Source organism: Perca fluviatilis, chromosome 19 (genome assembly GCF_010015445.1).
Source record: "Perca fluviatilis chromosome 19, GENO_Pfluv_1.0, whole genome shotgun sequence".
In the NCBI taxonomy this organism is placed as follows: Eukaryota; Metazoa; Chordata; class Actinopteri; order Perciformes; family Percidae; genus Perca; species Perca fluviatilis.
This window is the reverse complement of record NC_053130.1, coordinates 18,655,905-18,680,956: the sequence shown is the minus strand read 5'-3', so window position 1 is coordinate 18,680,956 and position 25,052 is coordinate 18,655,905. Positions and strand designations below refer to the sequence as shown.

The 25,052-nt window shown below is 42.1% G+C and overlaps 1 protein-coding gene across 1 annotated transcript; it reads left to right on the top strand.

The window, feature by feature from the left end:
* Window positions 1–1,517: 1,517 nt before the first annotated feature.
* On the top strand, window positions 1,518–24,875 carry antxr1d (ANTXR cell adhesion molecule 1d). Its single transcript, XM_039783741.1, has 18 exons — window positions 1,518–1,889; window positions 6,727–6,798; window positions 6,880–6,951; window positions 7,850–7,931; window positions 8,527–8,557; window positions 8,632–8,705; window positions 9,654–9,722; window positions 9,812–9,892; window positions 10,008–10,068; window positions 14,142–14,240; window positions 14,388–14,457; window positions 17,676–17,754; window positions 18,032–18,127; window positions 18,216–18,254; window positions 18,387–18,485; window positions 18,553–18,717; window positions 18,841–18,921; window positions 23,689–24,875. Exons 1-18 carry the CDS (start codon window positions 1,738–1,740, stop codon window positions 24,010–24,012), a joined length of 1,746 nt encoding a protein of 581 aa, XP_039639675.1. The 5' UTR covers window positions 1,518–1,737; the 3' UTR covers window positions 24,013–24,875.
* Window positions 24,876–25,052: the final 177 nt, after the last annotated feature.

The following is a 25,052-nucleotide window of genomic DNA, read 5'->3' as shown; positions in this document are numbered from 1 at the left end:
TTCCCACTTATCCCCTTCGGATAGCGCACTGAAGCGTGGCGCATTGATGTAAACACGTGCGCGCTCACGCACACACGCGCGCACACGTCTTGAATTTAGACCCTTGGCATATTTCCCCTTGTCTGATTTACAGTCATTTCAGGGAAGAAGAGAGAAACGGTCGCTCGTGAGGAAATACAGTGATCATTTAAACAATAATGCATATTATGGAGTCTTTATAATAAGGGTGTTCATCCAATACAGCATGCATGACTGATGTGGATATACTGTGCACCACATATGAACAAGAGTACCATTTTCACCTATGAAACGATTTAAATATATTTGTTCCCTGTGTCTTTACTGTGTGCAAATTGTACAATTTGTGCCAGTACACCTACATTTCCTAAAACCATGAGCTTAGAGGACCACATCCTGTGGAGCAAGACCTCACACCAGCCTGTGTCAGCCAGTCAGAATTTATTATAATGTGTGCATGGAGCTATTCTGACATCTTATTGTCTCTCATGGTTTTAAATTAAAGTCACTCCACTAATTGTAGATAGTCTATAAACGCCATGTGGGATCCAGAGAAATGTGTTGGTCACGTTTCTGAAAACTATAAGTCCAGCTACACGAGAGTTACACGAGTGGGCGAAGTTGTCCTGGCTAATGTGGGCATTAATTGTAAAATTGGCCACAATTACATGACATGATGCAGGGTGGTCTGGGTTTGCCACCGGGAAAATGCATTATTCATAAACTAAATGTTTTTGTCTAATGAGCATTTAATGGATTATTCTGCATCAAAGCTTTGGTTTGGGTAAATGTCCTGCTGGTTATCGAGCCAACTTTCTGTAAAAAGAAAGCGGGACATTAAAGCCTTTAGGTGGGGACTCCAACTGTCTGGTTACAGTACAATTACACTGTTGGCTGGAAACTGTTTTATTTCATGTCCGAAAAAATTTCCTCGAATTTTAGTAGCCTATCACATTACATTGTGTTGGGAAGTTTGATGACAACCTCAGGAACCCTTGGAAACCTTCCAGCATCACATCCTGTTATTGGTCGATTTGCATACAGGCCCATAATTGAATTGTCTTTGCAGTTCCCGTGTTTTTTCATTTGAGGGCGAAATGCCTGAGACAGTGAATGGATGGAACTAAAAACACAAATTCTCCAAATTATTGATTATTCAAAACAAAATGAGGGATTTACTAAATATGACATTAATTCATCTACCATACTAAAACCTTGTTTAATTTCAAAATAACTGTAAAGCGAAAAATATTGAGGAGAAATGTTGCATCAGAGGATGTGAACATCATTTTAATTAGCCTATTCATTGATCATGTCTGGTCCTCTGATGGTTCGTGAACAAACAAAAAAAAATAAAGCCGATTTATGCGAGGACTTGATGTTTTTCCATTTTCAAACTGTCTGTTATTTTGGGTAATCTCTAGACAGTATATTTATCCCACTAAAAAATGTCTGTGTTAAAGTGGAGTTTTGTATCTCTCCTCGGGTGTCGCTCCTCTCCTCCATCCTGTTTTTCTCTCAGCTGAAAGAGAAGACTTGGAGAGCCCGGCTTAAACTGAACAATCCTCCTGTAGGCTGAATGCACTCAACCTAACAGGACGGAACACCGAGGAACAACGCGTTATACACACACAGTCGACTCACAAACAGATGCTAGAGAGAAAATGTGAAGGTCTTTAGTTGTCACAGTGTTGGAGTAGTCAACAGTAACCGGGAAAGATGGCGAGGACACAGACTCGCATGTTCCTCGCCTTGGCTTTGCTGGGAATGTTCTTCCTCGATGTCTCGGTGAAAGGAGAGCTGCAGGGCGAGCAACAGGAGGAGGAGAGGTCCTGTCAGGGCGCCTTCGACCTCTATTTTGTCCTGGACAAGTGAGTGTCCGATATTATTTACGGCTTTGTTACTTTCTCATCGCTGCGCATTGCCATGCAACCGCCCAGTTGTTTGGAAACGCGGTGCGCATCCGTCACATTCAGTCTGTTGTTGTAACGGTAGGCTACTAAAGAAAAGTAACCTACAAGTTTGAGCTTGCATATTCGGAAGGGCAGCTTTTATTCATTGGTTTGTTGTATCACAAAGTCGTTTCTTGTTTGATGGGATGACTGCCCGGAGAGCCCGTCCAAAACCATTTTAACCCTGATTGTTTATCTTTTAAGTGTCTTTTCGCACATGTAGGCTATTAGCATTGTATTAGAAGTGTGAATAGTATTTCGTACATTGGGGCATGCTATTGTTTTCTTTTCGTCCGGTTCAAAGTGGAGAAGCAAACAGATTGAGCTTTTACCCACGGGATGTGGGAAGGGCGGGCAGGATGGATAGAGTTTCAGGCTGGTGACGCCTGCAGACACAGCTGCAGCCCCACAGCGGTGCTATGTGGCCTGGTGATCCTTTCAACTACTCTTCTCTCCATCTTGGCTACTGAAGGCCGATTGTATCCTGAACCGACCAGAAACAGAGTCCATTATTTATTGTTTTTCCATATGGGGAGTTAGAGTTCTTAAATCTGATTAGGATTAGGTTGATATTTTATGGAACAAAAACACCAGACACATGTATATTAGCACCACTTTCTCACTTTCGTCATTGGTAAATAAGTTATTTAAGAATGCTTTATAGATCGGTTATAAGCCATTTGTAAGAACATCATTTGGATTGTCAAATGCTGACAATCCCTTTGGATAGTGTGCATGGCAGCCTAAATTGCTTTGCCTTTTACCCAGCTTTTACCAATTTTAAAATCCCATTTAAAGAATGCCTCATAAAAATATGCTGTATATGAAAGTGGTACCACTACACCTTCAGAAATGAGGCATGAGAGAGTGAGAATGACAAAGATCCCCAGCCTGATTTCAATCAGAGACCTTTAGACCTCTAGAGCACTATGACCCTGTTTCTAACTAATACCAACTCTCAGACTAACCCCAGATCAATCTTTAAATATCTTGTATGCCATATTTAACACTACCACCTGGAATAGACTTTTAGGTGTTATAAATTGTAAGCCAAGAGGAATGCAAATCGGGCCACCTCACAGCCCCAACAAACATACTTGACTTTATGTTAAATCTCATAATAGTATGCTTTTTGAGGCTATGGTCAGTGATGTTTTTGCCACCTTTTTTGGGCTGTGTAAGTGGCCAGTAGTTATCCATGTGTGATCTCTCTGCAGTCTCAGACGGTGCTGCTGTTCTTAGCTGCTCAGACATTATAATTTACATTTTTGTCCTATCTTACCTCCAGTTCCAAGGTGAGATCAAGCATGTGGACACAAAACGATCAGACATGTCAAAACATGCTAAGTGAGCAGAGTGAGAGAGAGAGAGAGAGAGAGAGAGAGAGAGAGAGAGAGAGAGAGAGAGAGAGAGAGAGAGAGAGAGAGAGAGAGAGAGAGAGACAAAAAATAACAAAGTATGGTTGAATTTGTTGCCATATTTGTCTGGAAGAATAACATGTTATGTCAAAAGAATGTGATTTAGCGGTAAAGCTGTTAAACACTGTGGTATTTGTGTATAACATTTGGGAATATGGTGAAGTAATGGTTTTCTAAAAGCTTTCTGTATAGCTCCTCAGTTGCCATATTTGCACCACCTATGAACTGGACACGTTGAGTGACATTTTACTTTGGTTTTCAACACATTTGATGATCTTTCGGATGTCCACGGCAAACATCTGTCACCCCAGTCTTTACTCTTTGCTTCCAAAAGTTTCGGAGAAGCCTGGGGAGCGTGGCACGTCATGCATGGCCAAGCCTCTGGTACGCCTCTGTTTGTCTGACTATCTGGACATGCATGCTCCAGCAAGCCTTCAGGAAGCTTTTGCTCTTTTTCCCCGAGATGGCACCGACTTGTTGGCTGTTTTTCAGATCTTAAATGCCACACAGTGACCTAATCTAAAAGAGAATAGAGAAAAATCATGCATGCTGAGAAGAGAGAGAGTGAGAGAGAGTGTGTGTGTGTGTGTGTGTGTGTGTGTGTGTGTGTGTGTGTGTGTGTGTGTGTGTGTGTGTGTGTGTGTGTGTGTGTGTGTGTATGATAGCGCGCGCGGCGTGTGCATGCTCCAATGGATGAATCTCAGCACATACAGAATGAGCATTAGAAAACATTCCTACACTCCACGTCTGGCCCACAATAAATACCAGACTGCATTTTTCCTCTCTATCTGGTTGCCCACAAATAGAATAATAGGTGTTATGTTTTATGGCTGGGTTCTGAGCAGATATTTGTGTTCACTGACCCAATGACTTGCAGGCAAAAAGAGATTCTGCAGTAATATTATACAAACTTAGGAATGCAGGTAGAAAAGGTGAAGACTAATTGCTGAATTGGTTGGATGATGGCAGTGAAGATCAGTGTGTTTACAATACATGAACTGTCTTTGAATTGATGGTACATTTGCAGAGAATGAGAACTTTCCTAATGCAGTATTTAAAAGCAATTAAATTAACTCATACAGTGTCTGGAGGGTTGTTTTGTATAAGTGCTAAATCTCTCGAATAACCTTTTATTACAAAAAATGTCAGAAGATAATGAAAAATGCACAGAACCCAGGGTAATGTCTCCAAATTGCTTGTTTTATCTGAAAAAAAGTTCAAAACCCAGAGAAATAAAACAGAAAACATCAAATATTTACATTTGAGAAGCTGCTTGATGATTGCCTTAAAATAATGAATCAATACTCAAAACTTGAACAGTTCATTTTAGATAATTAACCAATCATTTCCACACATAGAAAATGACAAATAATGCTAATAAGGTCAACTCTTCATATATATAAAGTTAGACTGGCATTGGAGCCCTTTGCTTGACTCTCAGTTTAATGAAAAGAACAGAAAGAGGGCTGGTAAACATGTTTTACTTTGTTACATGTTTTAAGGTGCGTTCTTTCCTGCTCACTGGATTGAAACTGTTACAACTGTTGTGTATACGTATCGGTAAACTCTGTGACATTTAAAATAAGATTACGATTTTTTTCAAAGTGGGAGACTTGTTCCCCCAGGAGACTCCTCCTGGATCAGGGCTTTTAGCACGCCCTCCCTTCCAGGGGAAAGGATAAGTAGAGTAGGAAGAGACTGGTTAAATGAGAGGTGCAAAAGAGCCATCATGAGAACCCAGCTCAGACTTTCACTCTGTTTATGACCCTATTACACACACACACACAGCCTTGCTTTTTGCTGTTTGATGTTGCATCCTTCAGTAGACGCTCACTATAACAGTCTGACACTCACACACATTTACTCCATGCTGAGTGTTACTTCTGCCTCCCTCTGTTGTTCATGTCACAGCCTTTTCACTCTGTGGACCGCCAACCTGTTGTAAGACTGGCTGTGCTCACTGGGACCATCTGTTCCTCCTCACAGTCACACACACACGCACGCACAATCACATAAACACAGATACTACACACACACGGACACACAGGCCAGCTGCCTGCTACATGGTCCCTGCTAGAGGCGGACTGCTACATCTGTCCCTGTCTAACCTCAACCCTCTGGCCCAGCAGCAATTAGCCCCCATTAGTGGTCCCCTGGGACTGGGCTTCATTAAGGACACTGTCATGTACACAGCAGCATGTAGCAGGCCAATCAGCAGCTCTCAATGCTCACAGGTTACAGTCCAAACTAATGGAATGTGACTGAGTGGCCAGAGGAATGTCCTTGAATGTGGAGCAGATACACTGTTCCGGTTGTTCCTGAAACATATCATGGCCATTAAATCCAGTTTATACATATTCGTACGTGTCCTACAAAACCTACATAAGGCCTTCCTTTGAATCACATACAACAAGTGATGGCCCTATTCAGATAGTTTTGTATTTTTAAGAATTATTTCGGAATTGCACAACTCTTTTTGTAGGTTTTGCTTTAGTTTTATTAAGCTAAATTGTGGTTTAATAATTGTATGTAGGTATAGTTTTAGCCATGGTTTTGCCTACTTTAGCATAAGTTAGTCTACAGCCATGTTACCAGCTCTGGCTGTACTTACATACAGCAATCCTTGAAGTTATGCAAAATGCTAACATCAGCATGCTAAAATACTCACAGTAATATTGCCAACATGCTGATTTTTAGCATGGCATTAGGTTTACCGTGTTCACTATCTTGGCATGTTGCAAACTAACAGCTAATTAGCACTGAACACAAAGGTATAGAAGATTGTCGTCAGTTTAAGAGGTATTGGTCATTAATACAAACATTTGAACAAATCAAAATCTTGACCTGATAATGGCACTAAATAAAAAGATTAGGGATACTTAAAGTTATTACAGTTCATCCTGTGGGGACCATGAATGTCCGAATTTCATGGCAATGCATCCAAAAGTTGAGTAGACATCTCACTCAAAACGAAAAAAGTTTACCTTATGTCGGAAATAGATGAAAAGTCAGGGTACTCCAAAATCAGTAGGCTTCATCCTTTGGGGACCATGCATGTCTGTACCAAATTTCATGGAAATCCAAAGTGGAAAACCAAAGTGGTGGACCAACCATTAAAAACTGTCATAGTTTCACTCAGTCATCTTTGTTTTTAAATTATAAGACAAAAAAACATTTTGTATGAATAAGCCCAAACTTCCTGTGAGAGCTGGCCACGAATCTAAGTAACCCTGCATTTAATTCAATACAATTGTTTTGGCTTTGGCTGATTATAATTTAGCCAGATCTGTGGCAACATCCCATTTTTTCCTTATAAGGTTGTGTTCTTGTTGTTTCAGATCTGGAAGTGTGAAGAATCACTGGATAGAAATTTACTCCTTTGTTGAGAAGCTGGCAGAGAAGTTTATCAGGTACAAGCCGGATTAGTCATCCAAGAATTTGAATGTTGTCTGTTGTTTGTCTGTTAATTTTAAACAACCGTATGTTTGCAGCCCCATGCTGCGAATGTCCTTTATTGTCTTCTCCACACGAGGAAACATCATCATGAAACTGACAGAGAACAGGTAAGACCCACACCTGAACACTGTCACTGCAATTCAAAATGTAATTGCACACAGATTTCATCCAGCTTTAGGTAATTCAAAGCATTGAATTTGGTCTACCAGGGATGACTATTGGCTGATGACTAACCTTCAGTGTTGGTCATCTTACTTTAAAAAAGTAATTAGTTACAGTTACAAATTACTTCTCCCAAAACGTAATTGAGTAAGTAACTCAGTTACCACATTGTAAAAGTAATTAGTTACTCAGCAATGTAACTGTGAAGTTATTTTTTATGTTCTATAACGCTATTACGTTCTATAACATCTTTAACGTAAAAGCTTCATAAGATTTGAGTTGCTTGAGGCAGACGTGGACAAAGTCTTTTTTCCTGGGCATAGCGTGCATGTTACATAAACATTCTTGCCTTTAATTTCAATGTGTCGGTACTTTCAGTTCGAGAACGCTACCTGGCTCGTCTCCATTGTCGCTGTCTTGAGTTTAGTGGTAGTCAGAGTGTGCAGTGAGACAGCGTGAGCAGGGCATTGCTCTCTCCAGGCAGCTGATGTGTAGCGAAAGCCACCTCGCGCTTCATTCAACCAAATTGTAGTAACGCGCCACTTTACATTCTCAGTAACGATAACGGCGTTGCAACGATGGGAAAAGTAATTAATTAGATTACTCCGTTACTTAAAAAATAACGCCGTTAGTAACGCCGTTATACTTAAACGCCGTTACTCCCAACACTGCTAACCTTGGATACTACCTGAGTACTACTACTACTACTTGCCATCTCGAACCACTCTCAACCTCTCACTTTCTAACTATAACTTCTGTATTGTAAATATTTCCTAATATCTTTTCTAAGAGCAGCTTTCTTTCAATGTATTTTATCAGGCAGTTTGTCTGTTTACCCAACAGGGAGGCCATCACTGGAGGCTTAACGGCTCTGAGAAGGGTTATCCCTGGAGGAGACACATTTATGAACTTAGGCCTGGAGATGGTAAGGATGAGACTGAGAACCCAACAAATAAAATCTCAAGAGCTTAGTCTTCGCTACAAGATTTATTCTGGAAAATATCTACTGGCTATTAATTGAGCCTGGCAGCTGGAACCAAGGCCTATTAGATCAGTATGAGGAGTGGCTCAGATCATGAAAGACTTGCTGTTTCTTAAAACTGCTGAGCCTTGTTAATGAGTATTTAAGGCATTGTCAAATTAAGCATGAATCCACACTTCCACGTGGTCTAGTTCTCTTTTCTTTTTTCAATCAGAAACATGTTTTGGTGGTTAAATATTTAACATCCCAAGTTTAAAAATGTAAAGCAAAGACCAATCAGTTGTAGGAAGGGTTCATGTTGATGTCCTAGCAAAAGAGCAATCTTCAGTCATACAGTGTAATTAAAATGACACCTGTCCCAAGCTAATGAGTAATGAGCATCACCAGACCACACTGAGCAAAGTGACATTTGTGGCCTTGCTTTGTAACATGTTTTAAACCATCACAGGCTATTTTAATGTCTGAAAGTGTACTTCTTTTATTTTTTGTTCATTTAACTGGTTCACAATCATTACTACCGCCTTCTTTGCAATTGCAGGCTAATGCGCAGATATACCAAGAGAAGCAGGGTAAGCTCTGTCTAATACATTTAATTCCATTTAGTGCATTGTTTCAGAGGACATGAAAGTTTTGTGCTCTGCAGGTACAGCCAGCGTTATCATCGCTCTGACAGATGGAGAACTGAATGAGTGGCAGTTTGACACAGCTCAGCGAGAGGTAAGATGGATTATCAAATAGAGACGTTTCAGGGACACTTGATGAATGGATTTTCACTTTCAAACATTGTCACAGGGGTATCAGGGGGTCTTGTTACTGTAGGGTATTGTTCATTCTAGTCCTGTTTGTTAGGTTTAAGTTATTATTGCTTTTCTTTTTAATGATGCTCTTTGTGATTTTCATATATATGACATAATAATGTGCACCTGCAAATCAAATGACTTGGCTGCTTTAGTGCTCCATTAATTGTTTCACATTACTTTAAAGATTCAAGATTCATAACTTTATTGCCAATTATTTGCTTTGGTGAAATCACATAACCACAATGAGCACAAGTGGTAAATGCTTTTAAATGAGTTGGAAGTCGATAGCAAAGCCTACATTTATTTTTAATGTCATCAAAACACACACACACACACCCCTCGTCCTAAAAGTCATAAGTCAATACTAGAGTACTTCCTTGTTTCATGAATGAAGTGGTAGGCCAGTTGAAGCAGCAGCGCTGTGTGTGTTTGACCAATCAGCAATGGTCATCCCTGCAAACCCCACCCTGAAGGTTCCTTTACTTTCACAAAGTACTACCCTCCGATCAGGGACTTTTTGGGGGGTAAAAAGGTCCCAAACAAATTCTCCCAGAACTTAGTTTTGAGTTTCTCAAATAGTTCCTAGTCCCTGGGAAAAGTTAAAAAATAATTAATGTGGAATATTTTAGTTCTTGGGTCGATTTTAAAGTTGGTAAATAACTGGTATTTAAGAAATAAAACCAACCTTCATTTTGGTGTTTTAATTATGTTACTTCAGAGCTAACATCATATTGTCTCGCTCCAGTCTAACATTTCTACTGTGTGGACTAAGAAAGTCTTTTGGGAGATGTATTTGGCTTCATAAGCGTATCAGAGTCTCTTTAAAGTTCACTGCATTTTGGTTTATTTGTTCTTTTTTTTGCAGGCACAGAGGGCCAGATCTATGGGAGCCATTGTTTACTGTGTAGGGGTCAAAGAATTCAACCAGACCCAGGTATGATCCACAGAAGGATATTGAAGATGTTGCAAATACATAAAAAAACAAATACAAATGTTTCATTCTGTGTCTGTGTGTTTTTCTAGCTTGCAACTATTGCAGACACTATGGAGCATGTGTTTCCTGTGTGGGGAGACTTCCAAGCCCTGAGGGGAATCATTGACTCGGTATGACACATACATACAGCATGTATACAGATACACACTCATCCACACGCAATCATATTAATACGCAAGTAAATTGTCTTGTGATTGTGTTTTTTCCTTTTGTCTGATCTCTCAGATCATCAAGAAGTCCTGCATTGAGATTCTAGCAGCCGAGCCGTCCAGCGTATGTGCAGGAGGTAAGACGTGTGAGGTTTCCCCTCCTTGTTAAGACACTGGGCAGTCACGGTGTGCGATTGTGTCAGATGACAGTCATCTAAAGCCTCTGGAGTGGAACATTAGGTTGAGTAATCGCATGGACGCTTATGACCACGGAGTGACAGAGAGCGTATTGTCATTCACGGCCGGGGGAAATTAGCATAGCCGCTTCAGCACAGCGTGTGTGCAAAAAAGAGGAAGGGGGGGACGGGTGTTGGTCAGAGGAATTAGCCGAGAATCTTTAAGCATGGCTGCTTCTCTGGCCTAGTTTGCCACATCGTATATGTTTATACGGTTGTTTCAATCCTGTCCTCCTTCTCACCTCTTCTTCCATGTCCAGCTCTTCTGCTTCTGGACAGCAGTTTCAGGAAGTAAAAAAACAGGATAAGAGAGACAGTGTGACAGAGCCGTTATGTGTAGCCAGTAGGATGGATGAGCTTTGACATGACCTTATTAGGACTCACTTAGAGAGTGCATTTGCAGCCTTGCTACCAGGACAACCAATTTAGATTAGCATCCATTATGGGATATGGAGAGGAGAGAGGAGGGGAGAGGAGAGGATATTTAGAGCAATGAAAATGTTGCATTCAAGGACAAAAATGAGGAAGGAATAATAAAGAATCACAGTTGTCCCCATGTGATAATTACTGGTCTGTTGCCAGAGCCCGAGTGTGTCACTCGACATGTGCCCAAATATCCTCCAACAGCCTCATTTATTATTCGATTGATGAGCAGCCTAATGGTCAGTGAACTACAAACCAAGGACCCACTTTAACCAAAGCCTAATTCTAATTAATGAAGGGCAAAGATTGTAGTGCACATGCTGCCTTTGTTGTAACACTATGTGTATAAATAATATATAATTACATCTTATGCTTATGGTTGACTTAAAATTGTCCTGTGAAGAAATAACAGGCACTTCTGTCCCTTACTCAAAGTTCATCCTTGCAGTATAATGTGATTTTTATGTTATTGTCAAGCACTTGTCAGAGTTTGCTTTTATTTTGAACTGCAAGACTGTGGACAAGATTCCCTATAGGTTTGAATATAACCATCTACCCACATCCATCCATCCATCCTGATGCATTTACTGTACATGTACTTACATACTGACATATTGCATAGGTATTGTGGCACTCTTTCTCTCTGCCTGCATGTACAGTAGTCACATACCATACATGCTTTACACCAACACACACATGTTAAGATGTCCTTTAGTCAGCACACACACACACATCTTCAAGCACATGTACGCACATGCCCCTCACATTGATCTGAAGTGACCAGACTGAGCTGCCTGCAAACAGGCCATCAGACTGGACAGTGAACGTTGGGCCACACTATCAGACATGACAGCAGTGATTCCCCCCTCTCTCTCTCACACACACACACACACACACATATATATATATATGGGCCTTAGATCTAACATGACAGCAGAGATTGCTGCTTTCATTAACGTCTGACCCTTTCCTCGCCGTTGTTCCGTCCTCCTTTACCCCTCCCTGCCCTTCACTGTCCTGTCGCACTAACGTGATTGAAGAGCCACTGTTCGGACAAGCCGTAGCCAATTTTCTCTACGCACACAAGACACACATGCATGTACATGTGTATAGTCGCACACAGCCACACATTCGTACAAAGCTTATCAAATGCTCAGGTGTAAATGTAAATGGACATGTAGCCACAGAGGCAGGCAAGGAAAGCAGAGGAGAGGGCAGAAACATATGTGTTGTTCATGTCAGCAGGGCACCACCAGTCCCTGGCCACCACGTGTCTGACAGCACTGACCTTTTAACTGTGTGTGTTGCGTGCGTGCGTGCGTGCGTGCGTGCGTGCGTGCGTGCGTGCGTATGTGTGTTTTGGTTGACCCAAATGACTCAGGATTTAAATGAATAAGATAATTCTCTCATAGATGTTAAACATGTAGTTATAATGCAATGCATACTTAATTGCTGATAAATAAAGAAACACTAGTACTAGTAATTTTCTATTACATTTTCTACCTTTAAAAGAGTAGGACAATAATCATTTCCAAAGTTAGACAGTTGAGTATTTTAGTAATTGAGTAATATCTGCCATGTACCATTACCATTTCAAGGTGTGTGTGTGTGTGTGTGTGTGTGTGTGTGTGTGTGTGTGTGTGTGTGTGTGTGTGTGTGTGTGTGTGTGTGTGTGTGTGTGTGTGTGAGAGTGTGTGTGTGTGTGTGTGTGTGTGTGAAAAAAAAAAAAAAAAAAAAAAAACGATATGAGCGCACGTAACTAGAATTAAGACATGAGTGAAGTCCAATTAAGTTGCACATTGTTGCAAAACCACATAAACCAGCAGTTTATGTGAAAATTAATACAATCCAAGTTGTATAATATTATATTATATAGTTGTAATTCATTGTTCTGATTTTTGTGGTTTTGTTTTACAGTCAAATTAGGGCAGGAGGAGGGAGAAGACATGGGGCATGGTGAACCGGAAATGATTAGGCTGTCTGTACTGAAATGGGTGGTTAATCGGGTGGTAATATGTGTGTTTGTGTGTATGCACATTGAGAATCTGAGTCTAGCTGAGGAAATGACATGAGCGACACTGACAAGTTGCAATCTTGAACATCTGTAAATAAGCACAAACACACATGCAGATAGACACAGTTGTATGAGGTTGGCTGTGGGCACAGTGGAAGGATATTAGAAATTTAAGTTAGAGAAGGTTTTATCTTTCTGAGGCTGGGTAACTGCACTAATGCAACATGTTTAGTAATATTCATATCTAATACCTATATAATATCATATCATATATCATATCATCAGCGCAGAGGAGAGTGAGGTGGAGATCCATGATGGATGCCCTATGCTCCCAAGGGGGCCAAGAGGATTAAATTAAATTAATATCATATGTTTTGTAAGAGCTCAATTTTCATCTGTCTTGTACATCACCAGTTTTCCTTCAGTATCTTCTCCAACAGCCAATCTGCACTCTAAAACATTTTTTACAGCATCTGTAAAAATTTAGAAATGTGCAGGCAAATGCAAAGTTAGTTTTCTCCGCTCAGCTTTGCCTCTGTGTATCTATATTTATGGCTTTCATAGCAGCCTGTCTGACCTTTTTGGAAACACTGTCACATATACACCCACACACTGTGATGTTTTTATCCAGTGATCTTTACGCTGGAGCTTTAAATGTTAAAGGTGTGGCAAACGTTCACTTCTGTTGGCCAGGATAATGCTAGAGGAAAGCTCAGTGTACAGCCAGAGATCACAAACACACACACACACACACACACACACACACACACACACACACACACACACACACACACACACACACACACACACTATATTCACGTTCAAACACATGCCTGCACATACATTCATGCATGCACATAATGAAGACATACAGACGCTTCGTGCACGCATACAGTATGTACACCATGTTACATGCAGATGTATATAGACATGTGTTAATGGTGCCATAGGTAAGGTCAGACCTACATTGACAGTGCTGTGCTGTTGTCAGCCCTGCAGGCATGTTTTTAAGCAAGTGTTTTTTTCCCGCTCTCTAACATATGCTGAGTAGCAGCCACATAGACACTCCAGCATATGCTGGCAAGCCTCTGTCAGTGCGCTTTAACAGTGCCTGGGGGAAACGAAAGGTCAAAGACACACATATACACACACACACACACACACACACACACACACACACACACACACACATGCAAACCTTCTGGCTAATGCACAGCATGTACTTGTAAATAGCAGCACTTTTAGCATTAGCACCATTGGAGCTTATTACAGCCTTTCCACACATACACACACACAGATATAAACTAGCAGTAATGAGGCATGCACAAGTTTCTCCTGCTTAAGTTGAGCACATCAGAGAAAGGCAATGGCTGCCAGCACTCACCATAATGGTACAACAGAAATAGTCTTCTACTTAAAATAAAATACCGATTTATGATCTTTTACATCTCTCAAATACAGCTGAATATATTTATCTTACCACTGTCATTCATGATCATTTCTGATGGTGCCTGCACTCTTTTTGTTTGTGTCTCAGAGAGTTTCCAGGTGGTGGTGAGAGGCAATGGGTTTCTCCATGCCAGAAACATTGACCAGGTCCTCTGCAGCTTCAAGCTGAATGATACACTCACTGTGGGTAAGTTCTGCAAATGTACAGCACACACAAGCTTTTAAGGGATTCTGGTTTGGCTTGTGCATTTAAGAAGAATGTGGGAACTGTGTTTAGGCTGCAGATGTTAAAATTCCTCCTACATAAAGTGTGATTTTGTTTCTCCCTGTGCAGATGAGAGACCAGCTGGAATAGAAGATACCTTCTTGCTCTGTCCTGCTCCTGTTGTAGAGGAGGTTGGGAGGTAAGTTACACATCTCTTTTGGCTCTGACTGCCTTTACACCCCTACACTCCTTCTCACTCAGCCATCACTCCAGTTGCCAAATTCTCCATGTTCAGCTGTAACACTCTGAGCCCAGATATTTGCCAGCTGTACGCAAGTTTGGTGTGGACGCAGAAGACTGCTGTCCTTGAACAAATTAGGGCCAAAGTCATTGAGTGTCTGTGATCAATCAGTGTTTGTCACAGCTAACGAAGCCAGACACCAATCACAAGGGGACAACAGGAGTAGAGCCCAGGAACACGACTTAATGAGAGCCTGCTGGAGAGGACCCTCCGCAACCATGTATGTGTGTGTATGTGCTTGTGTATTTGTGTGTTGTGTGATGTATCCCAGTCTTTGTCTGACACTTTGGGAGAGCGAAAGTGTGAGTGAAGTCGGTGGGGCAGTGTAAAGTTTCCTCTGAGGGCTTCCAGCTTTGCTACTGGTGATTCTGAGCAGAAGTTTCTTGCGGGGCGGACAGAGCGATGCTGTTGGCTTAGCTTGGAGAGGTCTGAGGTCCAGCAGCCTTACCATCCCCGCTGCCTGCAGTCCTTTGCATAATTATACACTCGGGCCTGCGGCCTCAGACACCTCCCAGTCATCATCTGTCTTGTCGCTGTCACTCAGATTTCTAGGATGATTTGAGCTTGTCTTGTCTGCCAGTGAAAAGTACTGCTTTGATGGGGAAAGAAGACATTTTGTTTTCACACTGTGGCAGCAGGCAGATATAAGAGTCTGTCACATACTGTATTATTTTACTCACACGTTATAACCGACGTGGCACTTGGAACTCACAGACAGTTTGGGGGGATTGACAAAAAGACAGCAACAATTCACGTAAATCACAATCCAGCAATAGTTGCCAGCATGGCTTTGTCGCAGGTTGTGCTGCTCCTGCTGAGAGTGGAACAGGGAGCATCATTACACACTGCAATGGTGCCTCAAGCAGGCGTCCTTCCATGTAACCAAAGCCCATTAGAGCAGAGTCAGCACTGCCCTAACACCCTGAGTGCTACTAAAGAGGAAGTCAGCTGTGAATGGCTGAAGGGCCCAGAGAGCAGGCCAACAGCTGGCTTATGAGTTCTGGGCTGCTGCGCAGTAACGTGCTGAGAGACGTGGAAATATGTAGTGAAGTGACTGGACAGGTGTTTTTTTCTGTTATTTAAGTTTTTATCATACTTTTTTAATACAAAAACAAAAGTGTGGTGAATAAGACACATTATCAAAAGAACCTAACAACACAGACTGACTAAGATAATAGTAACAAAAAACATACTCACCACAATGTCCACTTGCATGATTTTTCTGAAGCTTTCAACCCCGTCTAATAGTATTCTTCAATTGATAAGAGTCGCTCAAAATTATACACCAAGTAAGTGGACATTGTGTTGAAAACTCATTTTTTCAAGCTGCTGTTTTCAAGGTCAAGAATGAACTTTAAAGCTCAACTATCGAAGCAAGTTATCATAGCATCTGTCCGAGGTAGAGTCATTGAGTGACCAGTAATACACCGCAACAAAAATAGTCACAACACTTGTACAAACAATAAATAATACAGATAGAACAAATCAGATGTTGACAGCTGAACCCACCCACACATCAGGAATTGGACAGATTATACCAATAATATAGATATTGCCTCATAATACAGATTACAAAGCAAATTCTTTTCTTTTTTTTCTGCCATTTTATTGACCAAATTTAATAATAAAAACAATCATTAGCTGCTGCAGTCCTAAAATTGTCAGATCACATTATATGTGAACCTCTTCCTGTTTTGGGGTTTGTAAAGCCTATACATGAGGTCTGAGGGACTCCAGCTCCCAGCATCACCTCTTCACCCAAACCCCAAAGACCCTCACTCACCTCCTGTTCCTCCCAAGCCTTGTCGCATATAATGAAGTCATTGACGCTGCCGTCACACAAATCTATGTTGACTGGGAACCTTCCGGATGCAGCTCCCCCTCCTGCACACACACACACACACACACACACACACACACACACACACACACACACACACACACACACACAGGGCAAAGACATATATAGTGGGCAGATTGATGATTGATGGGGGCTGAGATCTATCTGTCAGAGAGGAGCTGATAGCACCGTGTCCCCTGCCTGCCTGAAATAAGGGCTGACCATATAATGGGGATAGGGGGACAAAGAAGGGAGGGAAAAAGTAGAAGAAAAGATGAGTGGCACCTGCACCACCAGTTTCCCAGTCTGAAGTCAGTGTCAGCATGAGTTATGAGACCATTTACAGTGGTATGGAGAGGATAGAGGAGGGGGTGAAAACAGAGTCAGTGATTGAGCAAGTAATGCAGGGGTGTCAGAAGGGAGGGACAGTGCTAAAGCGATGTAGAACAGGAAAGGCCCTCCTCCTACCATCCCCCACTCTGTTTCCTCTCCTCTACCCCCCCCCCCGCCCCCTGCAGTGACCTCCGCCTTGTTGCCCCCTCGTCAAATCTAAACCCAGAGCTCAATGCCCCACTTGTCTCTGCACCCCAAAACCATAAGAACAGCACAAGAAGCCTTTCTCCATTCTTTTCCAAACCTATCACTACAATCCAGCTGTCTGCGTTTCAAACCTCAAACGCCCGCCTAGCTGTCTTGTTTTTGTTCATATTTCTTAAGAGCTATATGAATAACCCCGCAATCCTGTGTACAATCTTTGCTTCCATCAGCCTCGCTATCCCGTCATCTTCCCAACCAAAAAGTAAACGTTTTCCCCCCGTCTCTTGTCCCTGCCCTGTCTCTTTGTGCAGTCATAGCTGCAGATATATCTAATGGATACTGGAGAATAAGAAGTAATTTAGCTGTCTGTGGTTTCCACATTAGAGGTCTGGGTCTAATCCAAACAGAATAGATTCCTTCTGAGGGTGGAGAACTCCCTGACCTCTTTAGAGACTTTGGCTTTGTGTCTATGTCAGCATGTTTGTGTGCTTGTAAGGCAGCGTGTATGGACAAAGTAGATGAAGGAATGTGTTTGACACCTCGGGCGAGCTTGTACAGTAGCCGAAACAAGACGAGTGAATGTGAATACACAAGAAGGTGTGCAACTCAAGCGTGTGATGTGCGCTGCATTTTTGTGTCGGATGATAAGACCAGTCATGATTGTGTGTTTTTGCAGGGTGATGTGCGCTGCATTTCTGTGTCGGATGATAAGACCAGTCACGATTGTGTGTTTTTGCAGGGTGATCTATCTGCAGGTGAGCATGAATGAGGGCCTCTCCTACATCACCAGCTCTGTTCACATCACTACTACTGAATGTGTGAGTACATCCTGTGTATATAGTCCCCATTATCACAACAAAACGTGATGGTATTTCCTTCTGGCACGCTGCCTTATTTGAGAAAACCTTTTTTCAACCTTATTTTCTCTTGGTTTTCTAGTCTTCTTCTTCTCTCCTTCCTCTCTGATGTCTCCTCTGTTGTGTCTGTCATCAGAGGAGGCTGTGAGTACTTTCCCTTTTCATTTTCACCTTTTTCTCATCCATTATTTTATAGTCCAGTTTAATCTCAATCCCGTCATCCTGTGTTTGTGTGCAGTTTGACGGCACCATCGTGCTAATATCGTTGCTGGTGGTGTTCCTGCTGTTGGCTCTGCTGCTGATGTGGTGGTTCTGGCCTCTCTGCTGCACTTTGGTAAGTTTGAACTTAATGAGACATTAGTATCAGTCATTTGTTGATTATAACTTCGGTTCCCTCATGGCATCTTTTTTTCAACCTTCAGGTGATCAAAGAACCTCCCCCACCTCCTCCACCAGAGCCAGTAAGACTTGTTTTGTTTTTCTCATAACTACTTATTAGTGTTGTTATTGTCATGGTAGTTTTGGTGTCAACATTGAAAGTAGTATGTTTGAGAGAATATGAGCTGTGTCATGTAATTGAGTCTAACTCTCAGGACTCAGACGATGAGGATGGGATGCCAAAGAAGAGGTGGCCCACAGTGGATGCATCCTACTATGGAGGAAGAGGAGTGGGTGGCATCAAACGCATGGAGGTATGTATGCACACACACACACATTTTCAACGCTTAAAAGAATATACATCTTATGAGGCTTTCCTAGGTGCGATGGGGGGAGAAGGGGTCCACTGAGGAAGGTGCAAAGCTGGACAAACCTAAGAATGCAGTTGTAAAAATGCCAGAGCAGGAATTTGAACCGTATGAGCCCAAGCCTCGGAAACAACCACGCCACCCCCAACAACAGAGAAGGTGGTACTCACCCATTAAGGTTAGTCTTTTATTCAATTACCTTTAAAAGTTAAATGAATATTTAAAGTTGTGTTTTTTATTTGAAAATCTCCCATTTTAAATATATATTTTGCCTTCATTTCTTTCTTTCTGGATCCTCCAGGGGAAGCTAGATGCTCTGTGGGCTCTGTTCAGGAGAGGTTACGACCAGGTATCTCTAATGAGACCACAGGCTGGAGACGAGGTGAGCCTAACACTCAACTACAGTCTCATTTCATTTTTATTTTCACCTTAAACATGACTTTGTGTACCACAAACAGGCATGATGACTGATACTAAACTATAATTTGGTAATTATGTGTAATTATGTGTTTGGGAGATTGCTCTGTGGGTAACAACCACCTAAAAGCTTTTTTAATGAGTTGGAAGGTTTTAGTGTGTTTTCTATCTCTGCATGTGGACAATTGAGCATCTGCATTCTGTCTGTCACATTGCATAAAGACAACATGTGTCAGTGAGCAACATGTACAATCTTTAACACAGTAGCTCAGTACTGATTTTCTACATGCACACACACAGTGAGTCATTGAGCTACTGATACCGGCTCTCTTCGTCAAAGCTGCCATTGTTCACACACAAGGAGTACTGTACTCTTCTGAATTCCCTGTGACTCTCAGAAAATGACTGGGTTTCTACCAGGTTTCCAAATAGCATGTTACAAAATCACTCTCTACTTTCAAGTGATAATTAAAGTAGACAAAACAGTGTCAGACTGGGTTTTATTTAAGCTGAAGATTGTAATGTGCTATATTACTGGCCAATACTGCTGCTCCTGAAAAGTCCTAAATCATGACATCACTGTGAACAAGAGAGAGCAGAGTTGCCTGTGTTATCTAACCTTGACCCTGTGTATGGCATCCCATAACCCCACCAACATGTTTTCATCATCATACTGGTTGTCATGGTGAAACAGCTGCTCCGTTGTAAATGGTATCATTGTCGCCTCTCATAGCGGAGGCCATGTTGCCGTAAAATGTATTGATTTGTTCTTTGAATGGCATGATTCATCTTTACTATGTAACAGTAGCAGTGTGTGTGTATGTGCCTACTGTATCTCAAGTCTATATCAATGGTCATCATCAATGGTTTTATCCCCTCTTTCCATCTTGGATTCTTTTTTTCTAAGCGGAACAATTAATCTCTGTCAGGACAGACGTTTCTAGAGTCTTTGTCAGCCACTTTCTGTGTGGCTGTGGTTCAACAATGACCCCCACAATTCCCTTCACGAGTCATTAACTGAGGAAAATAAAACACTACTTCTCAATGAGGAGGAGGGAAAAATCCACTTTTGTTGCAAAGCAGATAGTTGTGAAGAATTGGTGCTCATCGCCATATCCGACATGAAAGACAACAATGATTTCTCATGTTGACAAAAGCCAGGCACAGATCTAAATTCCCCACGGTAGTGATGTCAAACATCTCTGCAAAAGCAAGAAACGGCAGATGGAAGACAAACAGCAGAGTGGGATTACAAAAAGCCCAACAAGGTGGCAAAAAGCACAGCAATAACGAGTGCAGATCAGACTTCTCAATGCAGATTGTTAACCATCCGCTCAGGTGGAGCTCGTCCTGCTTTCTCCCCACATTACATCTACTTCACTGCCTCTGCAAACAGCCATCAGCGGGGCTGCCAGTTTCTGCCACACTCCCCATTTGCTTTTGATCTGTCTTTACCGTGTATGCGTGTATGCATGTGTGTGTCACTGCAACGTGTGTGTCAGCTCTCCCGAGTGAGCGTCACACAAACAGATGGGGAGTTGAAAGGCCACGAGCCATATTGTGACAGAAGAGATTCCCTTCTTTTGTCCCCAGAGCTGATGGCTCTGATGGCCCCGTCACACAGCACAGACCCTACCAGAGGGCGGCCACCATCCCTCCGTCCTCACACACACATTGAGCACAGCAGCACCTCCCCTTTATCACACTCCCCCCCCTCCCCATCTTCACTTAAAGGATAATTTCACCCAAATTACATAAACAAACATTTTGTCACTTACCTCTAGTCGAATATAGCCATGCTGACAGTTTTAGTTTAAGGTTGTTGCTCGAATTATGGTCGAAGTTAATGGTATTTTGTTTGTGGTGCCAATCTTGTTGACAAAACAATATCAACTCAAAGACCACTTACTCACTTGTTTTGGAGCTTTTGTTTGGAGCGTTAGTAGAGCGAGTTTGCTCAGTTGCCATTTTTTTATTATTAGCAACATTTGTTTCAAGTAATAGTTTCACTGGTATCCACAGAAAATGCTGTCAACAGTTTTCATAGGGACTATTTCTTCTATGGAAAGTAGTTCCAGTTCACTTCATTATCTCAAGCAGTGATTCACAACCAACAGGCTGACTGCAAAGTAAATGCATCCAACCAACCTGAGTAAAGGGGGTTATATCAGACAAAAAAAAGGCTGGGAACTACTGATCCAGAACAACCGAGCCATTGAGTCTGGAAAAACGTGTTACTGTTGGATTTGGAAGTGTAATTTGTTAAATGTATTGAGCAAAACAAATGTAATTTACCTCCATTGTGTTGGTATGGAGGAAGAAATCTGAGTCAAAAGTCAAAGTCAAAATGTCAATAGATAAAATCTAAACTATTAACATAGCTAGATGCCACTACATGTAAGCGATGACATATATATTTTTGTAATTTGGGTAAACCGACCCTTTAATACCACTTTTTTTACACTTTAGTAGCTGTTTATTTATCGCAAGTATCATTATCGCGAAATTCAACCACATTATCATATATTTCATCATATCTATCTATATATGCTGCCGATTAAGATCTGGGTCCGAGGATATCATGAAACATGTTTCTTTATCATGGCTGTTGATGTGTTTTCATCTTTTGTACTATATGTGTAATTGTTGTCTAACTCTGTGTACTTTTCTTTCTCTTTTTTTTCGAGCGGATTTTCTAATTTATCACGTGGACAGCAACATTATGTTACTGTTTAACTCATTATTTCATCCGTTTCCAGATCAGACAGCTCTGAGACTCTTTAGGAGTTTTTTTGTTCCTCACATTCATCGTTATCTGCTCAGAAAAACGAGTTTGGTACAAGTGTTGAACACAGACTCACGATCAGCTAAAACAGAAAGAGTTCCTCATCAAATGTCACTTCACAGGATTAAAACATGTTAATAGGGCTGCCAGTAACTTAATATTTTCATTGTGGATCAATGGGCCGATCACCCCCTGGACGAATGGACTAGTTGCCCGGCAGAAAACGTGTGGATCAGTGTCTCCCAAAGCCCAAGACAGCGTCACCAAATGCCCTGCCCCGTCCACAATTCAAAGACACCCACTCAACTCCTCCTTCTCAGACCTGTTCTCCTGCCATTATCTAAGTATTCCATGCTTCAGAGCAGCATATGTAATCTATGCTGTGTGTTAACTCTTGTGAGCACACATGGAGCATTTTCCTTATGTGAGTGGATCACTGTAATGTCATGCGAGATGACAGGCAGAGCTGTCAGGTCAAATGTGTGTCTCCTCTCTCTCTCGTCTTTCTCCCGCTTTCTTATAATGGTGACAAATGTGTGCGCGCATCAGTTCCCTGTAAACGGCCGCAAAGTATCTGCTTAATGTGTGTCTGTGAGGGAAGGGCAAAGTCTTGGGGCTCAGAAGAAGAAACAGAGGCTAGACAGAGAAGTGGTGTGTAGAGGGATGCTGGAGGGGTTTTTAGGGTTTTGTTTTTCTCCTAGAAAGGAGTTAAGGGTTTGAAGTAAACAATCACCAACAGGGGAAGTAAAGCAGTGACAGACATCACAGCCAAAGGTGCACGCAGGGAGACTGACTATCACAAGTGGCACATTGCTGACCCAACGCATCTATTGTACATATTTACTTAAAAGTGGAAGAATCTACTTTTTCTCCAATGTTGTTATTTGGTGCTCTCTTGCAGCCAGCCCCCTAACCTTTCTCTCCGTCTGTTTCTGTTATTCATGAGGCCAAGGTTTCATTCAGGCCATATGTTCTGGTGGAGGCATGCTTACAGTCACACTTACACAACACACAACACACAACACACACACACACACACACACACACACACACAAACACACTCATATTCATGAGCTTGTGTTCTCATTGTGTCCATATGCTCTCTCTGGTGTTGTGCTGCTGCTCTGCTGCTCACAAACTGGCCTTTTCACCACGGCCCGGCAACAAGACCAAAGCAGTCACCCCCCCCAAACGGGCTGCCCCCAATCAATTATGCACCCCTCAAACAGACACTAACAACACAATGGCCCCCTCAGTCACAATGCTACTGCTGCTGGGGTCCCTTTAGGGCCTCTCTGTTTAATAAGGTGTTATAATAAGACCACCAAGGGTCTGTGACACAGACCTACTCTCCATCCTTCACAAACTGACTGAGCAGGACAAGAGTTTGTGTGTGTGTCTCTGTTTATGTGTGTCTGCAGAAGGAACAGAGAGGAAAACCATCAATGAGAACAAAAAGAGAAGCGTTCCATTCTCCCCGACTTGTAAATTATGTTAAACGCTAAGGGGCCTCTGTTAACTATTGTTGGGATATTGAAATCCCCCCCTTTACATTCCAACAAGTCAAGCACATAAGAGACATAAACCACTTTCTGTTCTGCATCAGGAGAGGCCGAGTCACAGCAGAGGCGCCTAGAAAAGAGGAGGGGAAAGCGGCAGACTGCAAAAGCGTGCGTGTGCGTGTGTGTGTGTCTCTCTTTGCTAGCATCACAGCTATTGTAGTGCAGGTGTGGACAGAAGACAGAAGCAGCTCTGTGTGCCCTCCAAGGCCTGAAACACACATGCCTCTGTCAGCAGAGCTGGACCCACACAAACCGCTTTGGCTGGTGGATCTTAGAAGCTCATTGATTTTGCACTAAGATGCACTGCATTTGAGTCTGCATTTTGCCTTGAAATGATGATGTGTAGTTGTGGTTTAACCTTCGTCTGCCTGCTTGTGTCTTGCAGGGTCGCTGTATTAGTTTTCAACGGGTCAAAGATGGGGAGTCCACCCCAAACAACCAGGCTCCTCCTCGCACACATCACTCTCCTTCGCCACCACCGCCACCTCCTCCTTCTCATCCGCCCGCCGAACAGCAACCTCTGGTCTCTAACTCTGTCCCTCGTACGAAGCCTCCGTCGAGAGGGCCCCGCACCACGCCACCCTCCCGCACCACGCCACCCTCCCGCACACCCCCTTCGGTGGTCCAACCCCCTCCAGGTCCACCCCCAACTCGTGCACCCCCCGGGCCCCCAGGACCCCCGCCATCTCGACCCCCACCCAGGCTCTGATGATGAAGAGAGGGCCTCCAATTAACATGTTACGTCAACTCATTTCATAAAACACCCACCAATCTAAGAAGCCATGAGCTCTGACATGAAGCTCTGTGCTTTGTTGCTGGACAGCAAAAATATTTATGATATCAAAAAGTTTCATAAACACTTACACATTTATAAAAACACAAACATTATAGAAACAACAAGCATGTAGTTACTTGATAAAGCCTGTATGTACAGTATTAGATGTCATTTGACTTAAGTGGTAAGAGGAAGTGCAATCCAACAGAAAGGATTAATGTGTTTGTGGCAGTTGTGTGTGTATGAATGATGATGGTAAACGGTTTACTTTGGGTTGGTAGAGAATAATAATGTGGTGAAAAATACAGCATGTAGTGAAAGATGATACCAATGTTGGTTATATTGGCTTTAGTAGTTAATGTACACTCTCTTAGTTGTATACAGATCAGACTGATTTATAATTTTTACCTTTTCAACCACAGAAACGTTTTCTACATCCTTAAATTTTAGTGCAAAGGTTCAGTGAACTTATTGCAACTGCAGGGCAGTTTCTCCATATTTTATTTATTATAATACAAGCCCTGTCTGCATTTGTATTCTATTGAGTATCGGGTGAGTTTCTGAGTTTTCATAGCTTTGAGAGAGGGGAATATATCGAGGTGGGCATAAGGAAGCATCCTGGCATGGCTTCTGATCTATTGTGGTCTTATTAGCATCAAGTGTAAAATTGCATTGAAAGTTTGTATCTTCAGGGTTCTCCTGTATACTGCATTTACTGACTGAAATGATCATTTGCATTATTTCTTTATTAACAACCTTTTGTGTCCGTCTTCAATAAACCTTTTTTTTTAATGTGTTGTCTGGCAGTGATTTCTTTCATAGTTATTAAGTAGGTTATATTTCAAGAGGACTTTTTTTTGTCATATTGTGAATCAGCTTACGCACACGCTGGGGTCCGTGCAACAGACACCTAATGACATTTATTAGTTAATTGAATAATATTGCAGGATGCAACATTTGGTGTGTTCCTCTTA